Here is a 16,777-nt window from a genome sequence, read left to right on the forward strand (position 1 = left end):
ATTACCCGCACCATGCGAGCCAGGCTCGGCAGAAACGGCCGATTTCCTCGCACCGGCAGAGCTTGGTTGCGGGAGGAATCTTGCACGCGCAAAGCCTGGCCGAGCAGATACGCAAACCAAACAAACGTGTGTTCTCGCACCGGCAGAGCCTGACTGAGGGCTGATGCAGGCAACCAAACGCACTCTAAATGCTGCTCCTAAAACCATGGTATTCTACCATTCAAATTGCCTGGAGATCTAAACATTCTGTATTCCATGGAGAGGCAGAAAGCTTAAGTAATATTCTCCGCCTCCTGAAATTTTATTGTTATAGTGAGAAACATTATTCTCGAAATATCAGAATCCTTTGTGTAGTACTACTATTTAAGTACAACTATTAAGATAAGCAAGCTGCATTGCATGGATGATGAGACCGCAATATTGAATGATGGAAGCTTAGATACAAGTTTCATCTTTGTTTCCATGACAAAGTTGGTTGTTTACACATGATTTTTGGAGATCCACATGTATTTCGAAATAATATGGTTAAAAGATCTTGTCCCAACGATGTCCATGCAATTATAAATTTGTTGTGAAAGGATGGAACCTATAATTGCTATATACAAGCCAAGGAAACATGATCCGAACCTCTCTTTCATTATGTGCTAATACATTATTATGTAAATTATGAAATTATGTTTCATCACTCCATATTTCTCTACATATGATCATTTGTACGGTAAGTGCATTCCCCAGCATACACTGGCCGTTTCAAGAGCATGATGTGTGTTATACTCAGACTTTTGAGTTTGTTCCAAAACTATTTGCTTGTGATACTGAATTTTCGCAACACTTGTTCCCAGCTTGACAAAAGCACAAATAGGGCCGGTTCACTCGAACGACGGCACGCCAAAGCCGCGCCTATGTTTCTAGTATAAATGAAACCGGACGACCCTAGAGGTCAATCATTTCAATATTTTTCACACTTTGAATAATTAGTAGATGAATGGTCTTGCAAAATTCAAAGAAATCTTATCGTATCTCAATGTCATTTTAAATAAGCAGACTTAGGCTTCTTCCTAGGATTCAGAGTAGGATTACTGTTTAGATTACCATAACCTCTAATATATTTTATTTAGGTAAACTTCAGCACTTTATTGATTCAAAGTAAACGTCCTACGATAGCTAGTGTGCATTCGAACCCACCTGTTAGCTCATGAAAAAAGTTCATTTTATTCCTCGCTCTCACCTATTTGCTTTGTCCATCTCATTAAATATTGGCTTAATTTACTACCTCATCCTATTGAAATTGGATCAATTAGCCCTTAAATGGGATTCCAACCCAACCTTGCCTATGTGGCATGGTTTTGACCGGTCTTAGATTGTTTTGACTGCTGACATGCCGCACCTAGCACACGGAATTAATCCTGCGCCCTTCCCTCGCGCAAGGCGAGCTGCAGCACCGCGCCGCTCCTTGCACGCGCAAGGCGAGCTGCAGCGCTGCGCCTACACGGTACCCTAAGCCCTGCACCTAGTATCTACTCCCTCCATCTTAAATTATAAATCATCTTACTTTTTTTTAATTTATAGTTTTTTCTATGCACCTTGATATATATTATATCTAGATGCATAGTAAAAAGTACGAACTAAAAAATCCAAAACGAATTATAATTTGTGATGGAGATTTGGGATAGAGGGAGTAGCTTGCTACCTTACACGCACATGTATCTGGTGCTCGTCTCGTCAATTGTGGTGTCATCTTTTTACCTTCCACACAATTTAGTTGTCGTCACGAACCCTGAATTATTCCTCGTTCCTCTGTGCAAAATGATTCGAACAGGCAATAATATGCAAAAAATGCAAATTGAGATTTTGTTCCTGCTGGTGGGACTCATTTTTAAATCTTTCATTAGACTATTCAGTAGGAACAATATGCTACATGATGTACTTCATGAAATCGTAGGTGTCAGTTCTATTACTGAAATTGAAAAACCCTAGATCGTGTAACATTTGTGTTCATGTGAAGACAGTGAAGTTGACAATGTCGCATGCATTGCCCCGTGAAGATGCTCGCGTTTACCAAGATGGGAGTACAGTTTGCGTTATGCTCGAGTAGAGCGGTGTTGCCATGAATTTTGTTTTGGATCAAAACGACGTGGCGAACTGGCGATTGACGAGATGAGCACCAGATATATGTGGGCGCACGGCAGCGAGATACCAGGCGTAGGACTTGGGGTGCCATGCGAGGTGCAGCGCTGCAGCTCGTCTGGCGCAAGGGAAGGGCGCAGGCTTGCGTGCTAAGCGGGCGCTCTGCAGAGCTGTGACATGCAGTCCACGTCAGCCGTCAAAACAACTTAAGACTGATTAAAACCATGCCACATATGCAAAATTGGTTGGAATCCTATTTAAGAGCTAAATTGATCCGGTTTCAACAGGAGGAGGTGGTAAATTGAATCAATATTTTGGTAAGGGAGTGAGATGAACAAAGTAAATAAGTGAGGGGGTAAAATGGATTTTTCCCTTACCTTATAAGGTCTCTAAACTCACAACACCTAGAGTTGTGCTTAAAGCCAGTACAGGTAAATGAGCGAGAAGTAGCTTTATGAGCGGTTGGTTTATGCGCCATTGTGTTATTCTCTCTTTCGTAAACTCTAGCTTCTCGGTGATTTCGCTACCCAGCATTGTCGATACACCACACCTGCAAAAATTAATATGCTAATTTTCTCTACATAAGAGAAATAGGTTGAAATATCATCTACTCCCTCTGTCCCCAAAACAAGTAATCTTGGGATTCAAAATTTGTCTCAAATATAAATCATCGTTACCCTATTTAGTATGTACATGTGCACGTGGTAGCCAATTAGCATCAAATATAGTTAATAAATAGGAGCAAGTAAGATCATTTTACCGTCTTGTTAATATATCCTAAAATTTCTAAAAATAACTTGTTCTTTTAGGACGGAGAGAAAAAGACCCTCTAATTTAGCCTAGCAAATTTAAGGATCAGGCTCGATAAGGGTTGGGCCATAATATAATATGATTTTGAACTAAAAATAGATAGGGCTGAGTTGTATTGTGAAGGAGGTATGAGGGCCATGATCCATTACCACCACTAGTTATGGGTGGAGTGCCGCTGGAGCCGTTGAGGTTATCCGGTAGCCTGTGGATGCGGTGGGGGAGTCCCAATGAGCTCCTAGGGTGGCGGAACGCGGCGCGGGGTCGAACTACGCCCCGGCGGAGCTAGGTTAGGATGGTGGAGGACGGCTGCGGCGCGGGGCCAAGCGATGTCTCAATTCGACATAGAAACAAGCTCCTGACGGAGCTAGGTTAGGGCGGCGGTGGCTAGTGGCAGTGAATCTGGCGGCGACCGCCGACAGAGATGGTGGAGGATGGCAGTGCAGGGGCAAGCAGAGGAGAAGCGCAGGGGCGGACGGAGGAAGACGTGGCGGGACTAGAGGAGGAAGACGTGGCACTTTTTCATTAGGCGTGCTCCACGGCTCGGCTCCTTCCCTTCAGGTGACTCGTGTGATCCTATCATCTTCAATGATATCTAACCGCTCCCACCAGGCCCCTACCTATATACTTCCTCCATTTCAAATTGTAGGTCGTTTTAGTTTTTTAATTCATAGATATTATTATACATCTAGATATAGTGTATGTTTAGGTGCATAATAATATCTATAAATCTAGAAAAGTTAAAATGACCTACAATTTGGTATGGAGGGAGTATAAGAGCAACTCCAAAAAACCCCTCAAAACCTCCCAAAAATATATTTTACGGAGAAAAATGGAAAATTGCCGCTCCAATAGCTCCCCTTTCCTCAGAAAAAAATACGGGGACTCCGATCCCGACTCCCTCGTGACGCATTTTTTGCGAGGCACATCTCCCCTCCCCAATTGCCCCCGAGGCCCTCTTCCCGCGCGATTCATACAGGTCCCAGCGGCCAGCGGCGCCGCAGCCCACGCTGTCCTCCCTTGGACGTTTGCGAAGCTGCTCCAGGACCAGGAGGAGAGGCCGAGGAGGAGTTTGGTTCCGGGACGAGGGCGTGTGCCGGATGGAGGCCGCCAGGGAGGGGCAGAGGATGCGGATGGAGATGGCACTCCAGCACCTTGATGCGCCGCGGAGGTTCATGGACGCGTTCGTGGGCCGCATCGTCGACGCCTTGGAGTAAACTGGTGGCGCAAAGATGTCTCTTCAAGTTTTTTTTGCTTGTCCTCGTTCCGTGCTGTCTTGTGTTTATGAATTTCTAGAGCTGTTCATATGGAGTAGCTGTGATGGATCTGTGATGTAGTTTAAGTGGACAAATCTTAGTGCTTTGCAGTCTTTATACTCCTGATAAGATCAGATCTCTTAGAATATTGAATCTCGATGACAGTTGTGTTTGGGGTACCTGGGGGCTTTTATTTACTTGAGAAGGAAGAACAATTTGCAAAGCACGCGCGAAGTTGACACCAATAATTCACTCCATCGCACGTTCACACATACTCTGGTACACGACGAACGGGGACAAACAAAAGGGCAGAAGAAAATTGATGTCACCACGAACCAGTCTTTGGATTGGACCTCACCGTCGCTGTCCTGAAGGCTGATGCACCACCTATGGTTGGCGAATCTTGCCACGCTACTTCATCCTCAGCCATGCTCTCTGAACTGAGCATTATGACGCTGTGGCAGCTGTTTCATGATTCGCATCTAGCTCGTGCGCATTTCCACCGTCTTCTCCTTGGCAGCTGCGTTCTCTTCTCCAGCCATGTCTGTATCTTCCATGCCGAACAGCTTGCCCATCTCCTCCAACGTCCGGCCGCGAGTCTCCCGGAGGTAGGTGAAGAAGAACACCCACGCGAGCACGGCGATGCCGGAGTAGAGGAAGAAGCTGCCGCCGATGGTGATGGCCTTCGACAGGGACAGGAACGTCATGGAGATCACGCCACTGGTAACGCGGTTACTTGCCACGCCCACCGCGAACCCCAGCGCTCGCACCCGCAGCGGGAAGATCTCCGAGGTGTACACCGACGCCATGGGCCCGAGCCCGATGGAGAAGAACGACACGTAGGCGAGGATGGACAGGATGCACAGGGCAACGGCCCAGGGGATCTTGGCGTCCGGGTGATGCCCCACGACGGTGAGCCCCGTCCCGAGGCCGATGAGCGAGATGACCATCCCTCCCGTGCTCGTCAGCAGCAGAGGTCGCCGGCCGGCGCGGTCAAGCAGGAACGTGGCCACCAGGATGAAGAGCGTCTTGGTGACGCCCACGGCGCAGGTGGTGCCCAGGAGCTTGTTGTCATCGGTGATGCCCGCGCTCTTGAACACAAGCGGGCTGTAGAGGACGACGGAGTCGATGCCGGAAGCCTGCTGGAAGAAGTGGAGGCCGACGGCCGAGAGCAGGATGCGTCGGACGGCCGGGGTTGGGGACAAAATGAGCTCCTTCCAGACCTGGGTCTCACCGTTTCGTTCCTTGGGCACGGTGACCACGTCTCCGTCGAGCTCCTTGGGGATGCCCGCCGCCGCCTTGATGTCGGTTAGGCGCTCCGCGGCCTCCTCTGGCGTGTCGCAGGTCTTCTCCAGCACAGCCCTGGCGTCCGCGAGGCGTCCCTTCATGACGAGCCACCGGGGCGACTCGGGCATGCCGAACACCATGAGGGCCAGCAGGGCGGACGGCACGGCGCCGATGCCGAGCATGACGCGCCAGCTGAGGTGGAGCGGGAGGCGCGCGAACGCGTAGTTCGACACGTAGCCGAGCAGGATGCCGATGTTGATGAACACCTCGGGGAACGACGTGAGGAAGCCGCGGGCCGCCGCCGGCGAGATCTCGGCGGTGTACACGGGCGCGATCATGATCGCGTAGCCCACCCCGACGCCGGCCACGAAGCGGCCCGCCATCAGCATGGCGTAGTTGACGGCGAAGCCCATGAGCAGCGCGCCCGCAAAGAAGATGGCGGCGGCGAAAACAACGGTGAAGCGGCGGCCGATCCAGTCGGACGTCCGGCCGGCCGCGAAGGACCCTATGAGCGAGTAGACGTTCAGAATCCCCATGAGTATCTCCAGCTGCACGTCCGTGATCTTCAGGTCCTTCTTGATGTACAGTGCCGCTCCGCTCATCACCCCAATGTCTGCAGAGTTAGAGTATACAAGCATCACGCCTACAAACTCTTGCAAAAAAAAATAAAACGGAAGATCTTTCGACAAGAACCAAAGATGGGTATGGTTACCATAGCCAAGGATGATGGAGGCCATGGAGGCGAGGATGGCGCAGAAGGAGGCATACTTAACGTTGCTCTTCTTCTTGGGCTCGACGGCCTCTTCGAGCTTGGCGGAAGCCATCGTTAACGGCTACTCCTTGGATCTCTGTTTAGAATGGTCAAGAATTGAGTGTCCAGTGTTTGCTGAAGACTGAAGTGGTGTATTGAAGGAGCTGGACATATATAGACAGAGCAGTAGTCACTAGTCAGTCTCACATAAGATGTGGAGTATGATCATTTGGGCCTCTCTTCAAGTCAATGGTGACGTGGCTCTGGACTGCGACGAACAGGCACCTCGGTAGCTCCTTCCTCCATCCGTCCATCGCAGCAGTCTCCGGCGGTGTGCGGACGTGGATGCGCTGGGCCCCTGAATCCATGACTCCTTGTCATGCAAGCGACCTGGATGTCGACGGGACCAATCCCTTCGCAGGAAACTTGGCAAAATGGTTCACTGTTGGTCTGTTGCTAAGGTTTCTTTCAATGATAGATAACCACATGGGTCACTTCGATCTGATTGCCGTTCTCATGAAACTATTGATGGCGTGGGTTTTTTATGGAGCAAAGCAGAAGAGAACAAAAGGCAACCAGATGAATTTAAACCAATAATCGTTACCTAATAACGAAATGTGCTATTATAGGAGAAACTCTTCTTAATGATTACAATAACGCCTGAGCAATGCATGTGGGACACATCAGAAGAACAGCCAGGTCTTTTTGTAAGGGATGCTTATGTGCAAACAAGTCACAGTCCTGAGACTGATTGATTTTCTGATTCCATCAGATCTCGGACCAATATTTAAGCACTAATAATAGAGGAGCATTTGGCAGATGGCTTCAGAATTCAAACTCTCGTATATGTTGGCTACCTAAATTATGCTCAATCAAACGGCATTCCGAATCATTTGCAATTTATAAGCTATTTAGCGCCTTACTGTTTTATATGTCTGAAGTACTTGTTAGAGTATCTGCAAATTTAGAGTTCACCCACTCCGATTTGCCAGCTTTGACGCCCAATTAAACCGTTAAACTATTTAAACGGTTTGAGACTAATTCTAAAAATCCACTACTTTAGGACTTGAGCCTAGAAAAATATGGGCATTCTAGAACAATCTAAAAAGCTATAGACTAATAATGCAGATTGCTAGCACTTACTCCCTCGGTCGCAAAAGAATGACATGCCAACAAGGATTTGTAACTACTAAAATAATCTAAAAGGATCATGTTGTTGGAACATCGAGAGAAAAAACGTAGGTAAACCCTAAATCTGTTAAAAAATTTAGTTAACCACACGAGCAAAAAAACATATTATAGAACATTGCAAAAGAATTATAGACCACAATTACATGCTATTGTCGTAACAATAATCTATCACTGCTGATGGAAGAAAGAGGGATGCAAATTGGGAAGGGAGGGGGAGGGCCCCCGCCGATGCAGCATGACGGTCGTTTTGAAGCACCTTCGGTTGAGGCATGGTTTCCACGAATTTTGTCGGTGGACATTGGACTTGAAGATCATGGATTCATGGCTTCTACTTTGGTAAACGTTGTCTATTTGTAATCATCATCAGTGTCTTCAAACTATGAGATTGATCTCGAGGCGTGTAAACTAGTATAAGACTAATACGATAAACTAACAAAGTCGCAAAGATGAATCATAGCTCTTTGTATAAGTTATGATATTTTAAAAATGAAAAGTCACGGGAATTAAAACTTTTCAAAAAAGAAAAGATGCGTGTGTGTGTGTGTGTGTGGTGGTGGTGGGGGGGGGGAGCTGTCATAAATCGTTGGCTGGGTTCGCTACTGGCGTAGCATGGGTCTAACAAAGCATTCAAGCTTTTCTATGGCCCTTGTACATGTGTAATATTTATGCACACGTGAGACTAAGATCAGTGGAACATGTTTGCCCTGGCTCTCAAACTCTCTACAGTCTACACACAAATATCTCAGAGCACAGCGCTTTCTGAGATAAGTCATATGGTTGGAAGGAACGAACTGAAATAAGAGAGTAAAGTTTTTTTTTGATAAAGAATAAGAGAGTAAACTTTGCATGATTCCAAACAAGAATCGTAGGCAGAATAAGCGCTTCGAATATTTATGGTTTCAATATTGGGGCCTAATTTTATCTTGGGCCCAGGCCCCCGAATTACTACAGGTCTTGCAGACCAATACCATCGTCCATCGCACATTCGCACATGAACCAAAGCGCAGAAGATTCTTCGTGTAGTCAAGCCAAGCCTCATCCCAGGAGTCTCGAGCTGCTGCTGTCCGTCCCACGCCGGGTGGCGTCTTCTGCTTCAGTGCCCGCAGCTGATGTCGTGCCGAACAGCTCGGCCATCTCCTCCAGCGTCCGGCCGCGCGTCTCCGGGAGGCAGGTGAAGAAGAACACCCAAGAGAGAGCGACGATGCCGGCGTAGAGGAAGAAGCTGCCGCCGATGGTAATGGCGCTGGACAGCGACAGGAAGGTCATGGAGACGACGCCGCTTGTCACGCGGTTGCAGGCCACGCCGACCGCGTAGCCCAGCGCGCGCACCCGCAGCGGGAAGATCTCCGAGGTGTACACCGCCGTCATGGGCCCGAGCCCGATCGAGAAGAACGACACGAAGGCCAGCGTGGACGTGACGCACAGGCCCACGGCCCAGGGGACCTTGGCGCCGTCCGGATGCCGGCCCACGATGGTGAGCCCCGCGGCGAGGCCGACGAGCGAGACGACCATGCCGCCGGAGCTGGCCAGCATCAGCGGCCGCCTGCCGACGCGGTCGAGGAGGATCGCGGCCAGCAAGACGATGACGGTCTTGGTGACGCCGACGGCGCAGGTGGTAGCGAGGAGCTGGTCGTCGTCGGTGATGCCAGCGCTCTGGAACACGCGCGGGCTGTAGAGCACGACGGAGTCAACGCCCGACGCCTGCTGGAAGAACTGGAGGCCAAGCGTCGCGAGCAGGATGCGCCGCACGGTCGGGGTCGGGGACAGGATCAGCTCCTTCCAGACCTGCTTCTCCTCGCCGCTTCTCCTCCTGGGCACGGGGACCACGTCGCCGTCGACGTCGTCGGGGATGCCGGCGGCGGCCTTGATGTCAGCCAGGCGCTCCGCGGCCTCCTCCGGCGTCTCGGCGATCCTGTCAAGCACGACCCTGGCGTCCGCGAGGCGGCCCTTCATGACGAGCCACCGGGGCGACTCGGGCATGCCGAACACCATGAGTGCGAGCAGGACGGACGGCGCCGCGCCGATGCCGAGCATCACGCGCCAGCCGAGGTGGAGCGGCAGGCGGGCGAAGGCGTAGTTGGAGACGTACCCGAGGAGGATGCCGATGTTGATGAACACCTCCGAGAAGGAGGTCAGGAAGCCACGGGCCGACGCCGGGGACACCTCGGCGGTGTACACCGGCGCGATCATCAGCCCATAGCCCACGCCCACGCCAGCCACGAAGCGGCCGAACATCAGCGTGGCGTAGTCGCCGGCGAGGCCCATGAGCAAGGCGCCGGAGAAGAAGAACGCGGCCGCGACGACGACGGTGAAGCGGCGGCCGATCCAGTCGGAGGTCCGCCCGGCCGCGAAGGAGCCGATGAGCGAGTAGAAGTTGAGGATGCCCATGAGGATCTCCAGCTGAACGTCGGTGATCTTGAGGTCCTTCTTGATGTACAGCGCCGCCCCGCTCATCACCCCGATGTCTTCGAATTCCAACAGTGCACACAGATGTTTGTGACCCGTGTAGATAGAAGAGCGACGATTTACGTGAGGTGAATCGTGTACCGTATCCGAGGATGATGGAGGCCATGGACGCGAGGATGGAGCAGATGAAGGCATACGTGACGTTGCTCTTCTTCTTGGGCTCGACGGCCGAAGCCATGGTTGACACCTCCTTGCTTTCTGCTTTGAGTATTTTTGCCGTCTATCAGAAAACAGTACTGACGGTCTAGTGATTTAGGGGGTGTTTGGCAGGGAGGGGCTAAATTTTAGCCCCTGTCACATCGGATGTTTGGACACTAATTAGGAGTATTAAACATAGTCTAATTACAAAACTAATTGCACAACCCCTAGGCTAAATCGCGAGACGAATCTATTAAGCCTAATTAGTCCATGATTTGACATGTGGTGCTACAGTAACCATTCGCTAATGATGGATTAATTAGGCTTAATAGATTCGTCTCGCGATTTAGCCTATGGGTTCTGCTATTAGTTTTTTAATTAGCTCATATTTAGTCCTCCTAATTAGCATCTGAACGTGTGATGTGACAGGGCTAAAGTTTAGCCCCTGACATCCAAACGCCCCCTTAGTACAAGATTTCTAAATTTCAGAGGACAGTCTGATCGATGAATCTTCAGTCGACTGAAATAATGGCGGCTGATCAACGCATCGGTCGCGTGCTCATATCAGAAGATCAGGAAGGGGAGACATTTTTATTTTTTGCGTAGCTTGTGCGTGCAAACAAGTTCCGAAATCGCAAAGTTCTGATTGACTAATCACTAATGGATTGAACAAAATTTTGGGGGCATTTTTAAAATCCCCATGATCAAGGAATCTACGCAACGTGATAATTTAATTAAGGATCTATGTACGAATTGTTTCGTACGGGCTTTAACTACTATGACTTCTTGTTCACGTAAAAAAACATCGTAGGACTTCGCTGTGTCGTCACTCGTCAGTCGTCACGCTTGTTCTTGTTCTTATATGAGCGAGAACGACTCCGATAAGAACGTTCGTGAGAATTGGAAAACAGACTCACGGACACCACTGCACTACTTATGGTGTGTTCGATTACGCTGTGGCTTTTGAAAAAGCTGCTGGGAACTGTGAGCTGTGAAAAATCAACTGTGAGAAAGCAACTGTGGGAAAAACAGAAGGCCGTTTGGTTAGAGCAAAAGTGGCGTCGAGTGGACCCTACATGTCATCCACAGTCCACCCCACTCAACTCTCTCCCTCTCTCACTGACGAGCGGGTCCAGCCCCTTCTTCTTTCTCCCGCTGGCCAGATCCAGGGGGCCTCCAAAGGGGCGGGAGAGGTGGTCACACAAGAAGCCGGGGTTGACTGGTGGTGCCCTCGCTGGTGGTGAGCCTGCCCCGCAGCGACGAGTACCCGAATCGACTCATCTTGGCATGGCACATCGAAGGGCAGTGTCATCGACGCGGGATGACGATCGAAGGCGGCTAGCGGCTGCACGATGGCGTGACGAACGGACACGGTGGCACAGCCCACGAGCTCACTCCACGATGATACCTCCCTCGCCAACCCTGACTCCGGCCGCGACAACTCCTTTTCTCGCCCCACCAGTGACGTGCTCCGGCAATGCCGCTGTTTCGCGCTCGCCCTGTCACTTCGCCTGTTGCAATCTCGCTTGTAGCGCCTTTCCCCCTGTCACACCAGTCAAATCCGCCGCTCGACGCAACCAGGCGACGCTCGCCTCCGCCAAATCTCAATCCCGGCAAAACCGCGCCTGCGCTGCCTTGTCTCCAGTGCCCAATGGCCGAAGACTCTATCTCCAAGGTCCTATTCCGCCACCCATCGCCGCTCAATCGCCGCCATGGCAGCGCACTCCATCCTTTTCTTCCCGGTCTTCGTGCTGCTCGAAATCTCTCTCTCTCTTCCGTGCAGCTATAAAAGGGAATGCCAGAGTCCCACCGGAGTTCCTTCGCCATTGCTGTTTCGCCGCCCCTACTCTGAGCGCACCTGAGCACTTCCGCTGAGATCTCAAAAAGTTCCCTTCTCCGCTCAGACCCGCTTCTCCCCAATCCACCCAGCCGTCTGCTCCTCCGCGTTGTGCTAGAGCTTCCTTGTTGCCCACAAGAAGCTCCGCCGCCGCCGGAGCACCCTCCAACCTCGCCGCCGCCCAAGCCTTAGTGCTTAAGACCTTCTGCCCAAGTCTGCTCCTTCCCGACCCCAAACCTTCACCAGTAGACCTGAAGGTAAGCTGCTGACCCCTTTCCGGATCGCCCGACCCCTTTTTCTGTCTCGCCCGACCCTATCTGTTTCGCCGACCCTTATCCACCTCACCCGAGGACTTGTACTCTTGCATTTGCATTCGTGTAGAGTTACATCTCGCTGACGGCGTCTACGAGCTACACCTGGCGCCCGAAGACAGAGCTACAGCTGAGTTGCAAATCCCAGAAGCCGAAGCAGCCCCAGCTGAAGACCAGTTTCCCTCCCCTCCGCTTGAAGGCAAGCCCCGGAGCATGAACCCATCTTTCCAAACTTGCGCATGCCTTCCTTCTCATGTTTGTGCATTTACGTATAGGAGTTGTTTGCAACCGTAGATGCATGCCATAGTTCCTTTGAAATGTATACTAGTCTGTTGGGTCGAGTAGTTGTAATGCTTAAATAGGAATCGGTAAAAGCCGAGTGATTTCCTGTCACTCGCGAGGTATAGGAGTTGATTGTTTTTCTTCTGTTACAACTATAAGGACAATGGACGGGGCAGGGTTATGGTTAACTCTTTTGGTGGTCGGCTGATCGCCCTGTCTGTTTATTGAACCTGTTAAGGCCCGATAATGGTGGTGTTCATGATCAAGTGTTTGAAAGTACTAATCTCATACCCAGTATGGGATGGGGAAGCCTAGTACCTGATTGAACCTGGACGTGAGCGGTCGCTCCACTGTCCTTGGAACAAAGTTCCCCTGCGGCCGCACGTGGTGGCAAGTGTGGTCACAGAACGGCAGATGCCGGGTCTGTGGAACCTTGTACCAAAGGAAGTGGACCCGACACGGGTTGGGGAATTGATGGGGAAGGCCGACACAGGAAGCGACCCTCGGTGGTGCGCGGATGTCGTGAGGTTAGGTTCACCATGCATGGTTAAAGAACTCGAATCGATTTGTCTGCCTCTCACAGTCTGAGACTGCTTGATCATAATGCTACACTGAGTAATAAAGGAGTCTGATGATGACATGGTCTTGATGATGAGCTTATATACATAAAGTTGGATCTATGCTTGCTTAGTGTAAGTTGCCAACATAGACTGGTTAATGAACTTAGAATCTGAGCTAAAACTTGAAAATAAGGACCTAACATAGTGCTTTTGGCAAACAAAACCCCTCAGCCAAAGAGCCTTGCATGTCTAGACGTGGTGGAGTAGTTTTTCCCACCGGTTGGTTAAGTCTTGTTGAGCTTAGAAGCTCAGCCTTGTTGTGGTTTTTCTTTTCATGTGAAGTTGCAGCTTCTGAGCTTGCTGCTGGCACTTGGCCTCCCCAGCTCCCTCCGGATTGGACGGTCGAGTGGGATCCTTCCTCGGACGGCGGGGAATGGGATCATTGATGCTCTGGCTGGCCTCACCAGGGACATCCGACCCCGACAATAGCTTCCGCGATGTGTTTCCCTTTCTGTTGTTTCTTCAGAACTTGTAAAACTCTGATTTTAACCAGTGTGTAGCAACTTGTTAATCTACTTGTTGACCTGTTGTATTCTCTGGAACCACTCACCTTCGTGTGAGCTCGGCTAACTCGGTCCTGTTAAGTGGTTAAATCAGATGAAATCCGACGGCACATCGAGTTAACTTGATTAAGGCATGGGTATCGCGTGTCAAGCGACTTAACCGTGCTTTAGTTAAGTTAATCCGAGGTGGTTCCGCCACAGGGGGCTGGTGCGGGTGACGGGGAGCGGACGGGAACAAAATGGGAAAAATGAACCGGTATCCTCCGTAACCAGTGGCAGGTAGGTAATTTTTTGCCCCAAAAACTTACTCCAAAAGCAGCTGAAAGTAGGGGAAAATGTGTGCTTTTGGTTTTGTACTTGGCCTAAAGCACCTGGGACTTTTAGGCCCTTTGATTAGTTTTTGACTTTTGCAAAAGCATATTGAAAAGCCCAACGAAAGACACCCTCGTACTTGTTTCAACGCTTCGGAGTCGAGGCTGGATGGAATCTAGATACGCCGCACGCCACAGTTTGTTCGCATACTAATTTGTGGTGTTTGCGTGGTTGGACAAAAATTACAAAGCCCTAAAAATTTCAGAAAAAAAAAGGAAGTTGGTATTAAAACTATTAATTATACCCGCTCAACTTGAGTGGACCATCTCACTAGTATGTCTCAAAAATCCAAAATTGTTATATACAATACACTACCTGCTGGAAGGTGCAAGGAGAAGAATTTTAATCAAAATATGCTATCACGAGAAAATGAAAAGGATTGAAACAATTTGTGGTCTTGTAGGTTGGCACGCGCAGTTAACTATAGCATCACTTCACTAAATCAGTTGAAGAAAAAAGAGGGGGCGAGTGCATTTTATGGGACTCCATCTGAACAATATGTCTGAAAAACACTACATAATTTATTTACTTCAGGACCTGTTTGTTTCCCTCATAAATTATATAAGATAGATTATGGTCAAGGGTAGTAAGGTAAAAGATTATTATGGGATCACAAAATAATCTGAAATAAACTACCTATTGGTCACAAGTGGTCCCAAAATGATCTTTTATTATTGCACACATGCTCCATAATCCATTTATATAATTTAGATGGATTATAATCTTAACGTACACGGGGAGTTGAGCTCACAGCTCAGCGAAATTGGCAGCAGCCTCATGATTTCGTTTATGAGCGTCGGCCAGTTAAATGCCCATATGGCCGTGTCATTATTCATGCCGAACAGCTTCCAAGAAAAATGCAGAGCAATATAGAGCTGCTTATGGCCGATTCAGATGGGCCGCAATATACCAATATAGATCGCCTGGGCCGCCGCAGCCCAACAACATTTGAAGCACTTGATTGCTACCGAGCCCAGATTACTTGAAACTTTTGCAATTTCTTGTTGATGTTGGGAGGTATATGCACTTGGTCGAAGAATTTTTTTAAAAAAAACTTGTGCACTGTAGACACGCTAGTACAAATGCAAAGCTCACGCTATTTGGATTAACCTAACCAAACACCACCATGAACCTAACTGATTCAGGACTCGCCCCTCACTTTGGAGCCAAGAAGACGAGCACATCCGAACAATATGACGACCACGATGACCGAATGGCACATGATCAGGTTGCCGTACACCGCGGCGACCTGGTAAAACCCCGCGAAGCTCGACAAGATCGCCGAGCTGACAGCCTTGTTTGCCGACGCCGCTGCTGCCCGCAGCCACCGCGGGCACCCGCGCGACGACGCGTCCGCCTCAGCCCACGGCGCCGGGCCGAGCGCGATCCACACCAGCGCCATCAGCGACAGCAGCATGGTGGCCGACAGGCCCCTCGCCCACTTCCGCTGCTCCTGCCTCCGGGTCATGCCGACGTGGCCGGGGCTGCAGCTGCGGTGCGACGGGTGGGATGGCGCGCGCCGCCGCCGGAAGCCAGCGGCGAGCGCCCTCACCAGCAGCCAGCAGAGCTCCACAAGCACGAGTGACATGGGGAAGGACATCACGACCGCGGACCCGAACACCGCCACCGCCCTCGGCGTCCACGCGCCGGACGAGGCGCCGACGTCGCGGGACGCGCGCTGCACGTACTGGAGGATGGAGCCGATGCCGGACGCCTGCTGGAACACCTTGGCGACAAGCGCCGTGAGGACGGCGCGGCGGAGCGACTCCGTCGGGCGCGCCACAAGCTCCCGCAGCATCCCGAACTCCTCCCTCCACCGGCCGGGCGTCGCGGGCATCGCCGCGGGCACGTCATCGAAAGATCCGTCGTCGTGGTGTTTGCCGAGTTCGGATTTTATCTCGAGCAAGCGCAGCTCGGCCTCCTCCAGTGTCGCCGACGTTCTGGACAGCACGCGCCGGGCCTCGCTTTCCCGGTCCAGGGCCACGAGCCACCGGGGCGACTCGGGCATGAGGAGGGCGGCGGCGCTGAGCAACGCCGGAATGGCCGTGCCGGAGGCTACGGCCACTCGCCATGCGACGTCCGCCGGGACCTTCGAGAGTCCCAAGGAGTAGCAGACCGAGCCGAGGATGCAGCCGAGGTACACGAAGCCGTCGGGGTGCGACGCGAGCACGCCGCGCGCGGAGGTCAGGCTGAGCTCGGCGGCGTAGGCCGGGACGACCATGAGCGCCAGGCCCATCCCGACGCCGTCGACGAAGACGCCGGCCGCGAATGCCGCGAAGCCGGCGGCGAGGCTCCGGGCCAGCGCGCCGGCGCAGAGCAAAGCGCCGGAGAGCAGGACGGCGCGGCGGTCCCCGATGAGGCGCTGCGCTCCCGCGGCCGCGATCGCGCCGAGGATCGAGGAGAGCGCGATGACGCACGCCAGGAGCCTCAGGTCGCCCTGCGCAGTCACGGCCGTGCAGTACACCACGGCGAGGTCTGCATCAGAAATGCAGAATCGCAATTCACACGCGAACCGTTCCATCGGAAATCATTTGCGCAGGGAAGTCATTCCAACGGAAATCAACGACTACAAAGAGATCGAATCCACTACGCATATCACTGCACGAACTGATTCTTACCATATCCCAAGAAGAGAGGAGTGACCGATGAGAGCATGGCAGTGGCGGCGCCGTACTTGTTGGGAGGATGCCTCGTGGGCTTCCCCGTATCTAGGGGACGCCCGTCTCTCGTGTTCTTCCTTTTGCCGAGCATTTCTGCATTCCCGTGAATTCGGGTAAAACGATGGATTAATAATATTACGAGATGAATTTGAGCGATTGTACGATATCT

General features: G+C 51.2%; 3 protein-coding genes across 4 annotated transcripts; all 3 read right to left on the reverse strand.

The window, feature by feature from the left end:
• Window positions 1-4,360: 4,360 nt before the first annotated feature.
• LOC101765751 (polyol transporter 5) lies at window positions 4,361-6,406 on the reverse strand. Its single transcript, XM_004958081.1, has 2 exons — window positions 6,190-6,406; window positions 4,361-6,090 (listed from the first exon to the last, which is right to left on the reverse strand). The coding sequence occupies exons 1-2, from the start codon at window positions 6,299-6,301 to the stop codon at window positions 4,673-4,675; spliced, it is 1,530 nt and encodes a 509-aa protein (XP_004958138.1). The 5' UTR covers window positions 6,302-6,406; the 3' UTR covers window positions 4,361-4,672.
• A 1,854-nt stretch (window positions 6,407-8,260) lies between these two features.
• On the reverse strand, window positions 8,261-10,589 carry LOC101766171 (putative polyol transporter 1). Of its 2 annotated transcripts, XM_004958082.4 has the most exons (3): window positions 10,492-10,589; window positions 9,967-10,141; window positions 8,261-9,884 (listed from the first exon to the last, which is right to left on the reverse strand). In XM_004958082.4, exons 2-3 carry the CDS (start codon window positions 10,061-10,063, stop codon window positions 8,455-8,457), a joined length of 1,527 nt encoding a protein of 508 aa, XP_004958139.1. In that variant the 5' UTR covers window positions 10,064-10,141; window positions 10,492-10,589; the 3' UTR covers window positions 8,261-8,454. The 2 variants fall into 2 exon arrangements, with proteins under 2 accessions (XP_004958139.1, XP_022679867.1); XM_022824132.1 differs by having other exon boundaries at window positions 8,261-10,141.
• A 4,500-nt stretch (window positions 10,590-15,089) lies between these two features.
• Window positions 15,090-16,699, reverse strand: LOC101763611 (polyol transporter 5). Its single transcript, XM_022824360.1, has 2 exons — window positions 16,567-16,699; window positions 15,090-16,423 (listed from the first exon to the last, which is right to left on the reverse strand). The coding sequence occupies exons 1-2, from the start codon at window positions 16,697-16,699 to the stop codon at window positions 15,090-15,092; spliced, it is 1,467 nt and encodes a 488-aa protein (XP_022680095.1).
• Between the last annotated feature and the right edge of the window lie 78 nt (window positions 16,700-16,777).

Source organism: Setaria italica, chromosome II, assembly GCF_000263155.2.
Source record: "Setaria italica strain Yugu1 chromosome II, Setaria_italica_v2.0, whole genome shotgun sequence".
Lineage (NCBI taxonomy): Eukaryota > Viridiplantae > Streptophyta > Magnoliopsida > Poales > Poaceae > Setaria > Setaria italica.